The sequence below is a fragment of the Candoia aspera genome, chromosome 7 (genome assembly GCF_035149785.1).
Source record: "Candoia aspera isolate rCanAsp1 chromosome 7, rCanAsp1.hap2, whole genome shotgun sequence".
In the NCBI taxonomy this organism is placed as follows: Eukaryota; Metazoa; Chordata; class Lepidosauria; order Squamata; family Boidae; genus Candoia; species Candoia aspera.
In genome coordinates, this window is record NC_086159.1 from 22,331,265 (window position 1) to 22,337,264 (window position 6,000).

General features: G+C 36.7%; 1 protein-coding gene across 1 annotated transcript in view; it reads right to left on the reverse strand.

Annotated features, from left to right (window-relative positions):
- Window positions 1-6,000, reverse strand: part of SYCP3 (synaptonemal complex protein 3) — a 10,547-nt gene extending 4,547 nt beyond the window's left edge. Inside the window, exons 1-3 of the mRNA XM_063309155.1 lie at window positions 5,868-6,000; window positions 4,498-4,576; window positions 1,921-1,955 (exon numbers count right to left, since the gene is read on the reverse strand). Coding sequence (XP_063165225.1) covers window positions 1,921-1,955; window positions 4,498-4,576; window positions 5,868-6,000 — 247 coding nt within the window. The remainder of the gene's footprint in view (window positions 1-1,920; window positions 1,956-4,497; window positions 4,577-5,867) is intronic.

The following is a 6,000-nucleotide window of genomic DNA, read 5'->3' on the forward strand; positions in this document are numbered from 1 at the left end:
GCAGTAAGGACTGTGGGAGAAGGGCTTAAAATCCCCACTCAATGGAGGCAGAAGGGTCAGCCTACCACGTTGCCAGGCATTCTTGTATTCATGTGCGCCTCTGTTAAGCAAACTGACTTTATTTAGACTCACAGATTCTTCTTATCAGGTAGGCAGTTCCTTCCATGACAAAGCCATTGGAAGCATATCTACACTGAAAATATCCAAGGCTATCAATACAGAAGAAAACAACAATTTTCATCCCACCACTGAGCAAACAAAAGACAAGCTTAATTTGAAAAATAAAGGTGGGAATAGATGCCTTAATCATATCAACATGAAAGAATCTTATGATGAATATCCAATGGTCCTTTCCCAGTTTGTGTGCACCATTATCCCAGAATACGATGTACACAAACCAAATAACAAATATGGGTGGGCCATTTTGAAAAAAAAAAAAAAAAGATAAGTTTAGGAAGACATTCTCCCTCCAAAAGCTGCTTCCAGAGAATTTCAGCCAAACACTGATGGAAAAAAATGGCTGAAGCACAGGGCCGTAACTAGGGTCTGTGTCACCCAGGGCAAACATGGATTCTGCGCCCATTTTGGCGCCTCCCCAGCATTCATTTTGGCACCCCCCCCCAGTGCGGTGCCCAGGGCACATGCCCCGCTTGCCCCCCCTAGTTGCGGCCTTGCTGAAGCAGATAATAGACAAACAGAGTAAGCAATTCCTCCCACAGGTCTAGGCAATTTTGGAATATGTAAGTTCTAATATTAAGAGACTTTATTCCCCAAGGATAAAATGAAGCAAAACAGAATCTGATCTGAATTCTGCTGGTTTTGACATACTGGTTTTTAAACTCATCTCATAAAGCTTGTACCCATGTCTCAGGGGCACCAAACTGACTGAAACTATCTATTACATCAAGAAAAGCCTCTAAGGAGAAATTAGCAATCTGTCATGCACGCTCTAAACTATACATGGTGTGTACTATACATAAACTATATACACTATGTATATGGTGAGGGCAGAGGTGGCTGTTCATGGGTATGGATATTGTCTGTCAAGTTAACTACATGTCATGTCCATGAAATCACAGGAGCTGAGGTCGTCTTGAGTGGGACTTTATTTTGAATGAGGAATGCTTGTCTATATTCTTTTTCTCTAGTACTCTGGAATACTATTCAATGACTAGTCTAGAAGAATACACTGATGTATTGTTCTATTAATATATCTACTATTAAGTTCTAGTATAACATATAAACATTTTTAGTGCTATGCCCTACTCCTATCCACCATGGTCTGCCAAATGTTGAGAGTACAAATTGGTAATTTATGCCTAAAAATAAGACATAAATGCATTTATTTTAAATACAGTGTTCATCATCATCTTTCCACAGTTCTGCTACAGACCATCATACTATGAGGCACAGCAAAATAAAAACAAAATAAATACAGACTTTACATTGAACATAAAATTGGTATATTAATTCAGTGTTAGCTGAGAATTTTCAATACAATATATTTCCTACTACTGATCTTGTACTTCAAATATTAATATACACTGAAGTATCTTATAAACTGATTTATCTGGTTTATATTATTCCTACCCAACCCTCCACATTAACTTGGAGGAATTATAAAAGCAGGAAACCCAAAAGATAGTAAAGCATATAAAATAGTGTTCTTCCATTCAGCTCTGCTGACATAAATTAATTCCTCCATCTTTGGATTTTTTTTACATACTAGTAGGATTCACTGTTGAAATTTCAAATATACAGTTTTATGTTACACAGTAAAACTTACTATACTGCTGCCAAAACAGGACATTTCATACCACATTGTTTAAAAATATTTTTCAATTGTTTTTATTATTTCTCCTCCTGCAGTGCATAGTAATAGGTTTATTACTAGGTACATGAGTATTTTTCAAAACATACCTCCAAATCGTTCCAGCATATTCTGTACTTCTCCCCTATAAAATTGTTTAAGAGTAACTATTTTTGTACATTGTAAGAAATTAAACGTATATATTTAATATTTTCATATTGTTTTGCAACAACAAAATAGAGATATTATTTAATATAGTATAACAATTATACAGTTAATATACTGCATGTATAAAACATTACACAATACTAAAACATTATGCTGGCAAAATCAATACTGTGAATTGCACCCATCAATATTAAAAATACTGTAAATCAGAGAAAAATAGAGAAATATATTATTAAATGAAATAATCCAAGACATTACCTGTGAATAAATAATTAAGTAACAATATTATCTTTAAATTGTGGTTACTGAACTGCTGGCTTCAACGAACATTCAGCTAATTCTGGACCAAGTGGTCTGACATTTGCAGTATTTATATAATATTATAATAGTAGTATGCACTACCAATATACTACTACTAATTCTACTACTACCACCACCATACTACTAATAGTAGTATGCACAACCAATAGTATGCACTGAAAATGACTTGTTTTTGTCCAGTGACAAAGCCAAGAAGGTGGCGTCATATCGGCAGCTTAAGGTTTGATCTGGATACGAAAGAAGAAAAAAAATATAATAACTAAACTACTGTGATGTTAAGTATATGATTGGCTCTTCTGTACTCAATATGAGTTTACTTCATTGCAGTCACCTTATATCTGAACTGGATGAGGATTATACCATCAAAGAGAGAGGATGTTCAACAGCAGTATTTTATTTATGGCTATCGCTGGTATGCTAACCCTTATTTTCCTTCTCATAAAAATAATTGTCGGGGGGGAGAGGCAATAGAAAACCTGAATCAAATTTTGCGCAGGGATGAAGAGGCAAAGCTTTATTTAACAAGTTCAGTAGTTATTATTTGGCTTACTAATAGTTCATTTACTAAACCCCCCCCCCAAAAAAAAGGATCCTTGTCTAACCAAATTTGGATTTCAGGTTGCAATTCTATAGTTTCTTTCTTACAAGTAACTCCCACTTAATTCAGATAGACATAATCCCTATTTTTACTGTTAAACAGTTGTGTTTTTCAATTACAAAGTATCTGTATTACACAACAATTTTAATGTTTTAAATCAAGCTACACAGGTAGTCCTTGAGTTATGATGGCAATTGGGACCAGAATTTCCTTCATAAAGTGTGACGTCACGTGACTGCATTGCTTAACGAAGGCAATCCCTGCAGTCCCCATTGCCGTTGTTAAGCGAGGATTGTGGGTCGTTAAGCAAGCACCTCCTCGCAACTTCCTGCTGGCTTCCAACAACTGAAGTCAGAGGGGAAGCTGGTAGGAAGTTGCAAGTCCTAGGTGGCTTGCAAGCAGGCCAGCAGGCAGATAAGGGGCTGCTGCCAGGTGGGAGACGGAGAGAGGGGATGTGCAGGTGGCCGGGGAGGTGCGGTGCGAGTGCAACAGGTCTTGGGGTGGCTGCTGCCAGGTGGGGGGGTGCAAGTGGCTGGGGAGGTGCAGTACAAGCGCAGTGAGGCTCAGGGAGGGTGCACAAGGGTATGCGGGTGACTGGGGAGGCACGAGTGCAGTGGGGTGCATGAGGGTGTGTGGGTGTGAGGTGCAAGCGCAGTGGGGTAGAGGAAGGTGTGCAGGTAAGGGAGACTTACCCGAGCAGCTTGTGTTCTTCCCTGCTGGCTTCCCCATTGACTTTGCTTGTGGGAAGCTGGCAGGGAAGGTTACAAACTGCAATCATGTGACTGCAGGGTGCTGCAACCGTCGTTAAGTGCGAGCCAGTTGCCAAGCACCCAGATCACGATCATGTGTCCAAGGGGCTGCTGGGATGGCTAGAACTTCAAGAAACGGTCATAAGCACCACTCATTCAGCACCGTCATAACTTCAGTCACTGAACAAGTAATTGTTAACTGAGCACTACCTGTACTTTGGTATAAATTGCTAAAATCTCTAATGTAAAATATCTAATAAGGTGTCCTGACTCCCATGACATACGGGGCTTAACATATTTGGACTGAAAAATCCAGGAGGACCACTTGTTGGTTGCAAAGAGTTGGTGTTTTCTATATTTTTATTTAGTGGCCATCCAGTTCTGCAGCCCAAATATGGTACTCCTGTTCTATTAGCATGTGGACTGAAGAATTCTTCTCCGTGTGATAAGTTCATATGTCACTTTCCCCATTCATTTCTTCTTAGTTCAAAAAAAGACTTTGAGTGCTTGAAATTTCTCACATTGGGAATCTTTTGATCCAATCCAGTAATTTTATAAATTCTTAATTATGTTTCTATGTAAAATAAAGACCAACTTTACTTAAAATATGCACACATACACACATTTGCAATGCAATCCTACTCTGACCTGAAAATAAATCTTTCTATGTACTATCATATCTCAGTTGATATACAGAAAATTTACACTCATAAATTGTGGCCAAAGTTGTGAATCTATTTATACACACATATTTCTGATTGTGATAAGCTACTGTAACTCTAGCTGATCATATATAATTAAATTAAACAATACAACAGTTGTGCAAAAAAGTGAAAGAGAGACCAATTTACCCAACATCATCCTCAACTCCTGCATGAGGAGTTACTGAAGATCTTTTCTTCCCATGTTTATCAATCACTGGAGTTTCATCTTTATAGAAAAGCAAAACATAAATTTAATTACCTGCTTCACCAGGAAAAAATGAAAGAAAACAGCAGACCAGTCCTCAGTACTGTGTGAACCTCCCCAAACACTGAGTGGGTCTTGTAAGTGTCCACTCAAATGCATAAGGCCAATGAAGCTGTCACATGGTAATTACATTTACTCATTCAATCATACTTTTCTCAGGTTTAAATCCTCACAAATTTTATTTTTCCATTTAAATAAAACTCCTATAGTTCTATGCTAAACCTAATATATCAAATTGTTACATATTATCTTCTCTATTATGTACATCTTTCTGTGGGGACAACCATTAAAATAGTATCAACAAAATAATGAAACATGATTCAGAACATAATGTACAGGAGTCAACAATGAATGTACTGTTCCATCTATCCCTGCAATATTTATTCAGCTTAACAGTGGCTCTCCAAAATCCCAGCAGATATCATTTCCTTCTATATTTGATTAAATGTTCAGGAGACTGCATCTAAGATTGTATGTGTACAAAAAGTTATACTACCAAGTCATATACAAACTTCAAGTTAACACACATAATTATTTCATTAAATATATAAAAAAATATTGCTTAATTTCTTAATATTGCTTAATTTCTAACACTTCATGTTTTAAAACTTTCAGAGAATGAGCTACAAATTTTTTCATGACTGGGCATGTAGTATACTGCAGCGACATACTCATGGTTTAAAATTATGCAAAAATCTCAGCTGAAATAAATGACAAAGCACACTAATTTGTAAAGACTGAGTCTAAAAGATTTATTATATAATAAGCTTTCATAGACTAAAGTTTAAGCCACAATAAATCTTTTTATGTTTAAATTGCCACGTGAGTTTTTGTTGGTTTTAGTGCAACAAACTATGACAGCTACAACTTGGAAAACTGTACTGCATGTAAACTTCAGAGCTCTTAGAGTTTTGAATTAGGACATGAAAACAGATCAAATGCCTCTAAATCAGTAAAAGTGTAACAGAATTCTGCCAATCTAAACCAAAAGTTTATCTTGTTCCGCTCCAGATGGAAAGCCCACAAGCATAACATAAACACAGTATTCTCTAAGTAAATAAATAAATTTCTCTAAATAACCTATTAGGTTATTTTGGCTCTCTTCTACATGATTGTTGGTAATTATTTTGTTTACTTTCCACCTCTCAGAACCTGTTTGTAGATTAATTTCACATGCCAGATGACTGAGTTCCTAAACAACAGATACTTGGTGGAATAATGGGTTTTTAAAATATTGAGCTGATTACTACACCTTCTCTAATGTCCTCTTCAGAACCACTCAGATGTTTTTTGGTGTCATCTTCAAAGTTATAGACATGTACAGCTGAATCTTCCTGTGTTAGTTTGGTTGTTTTCCCTGCGGATTTTCTTCCTGATGGTGCCAT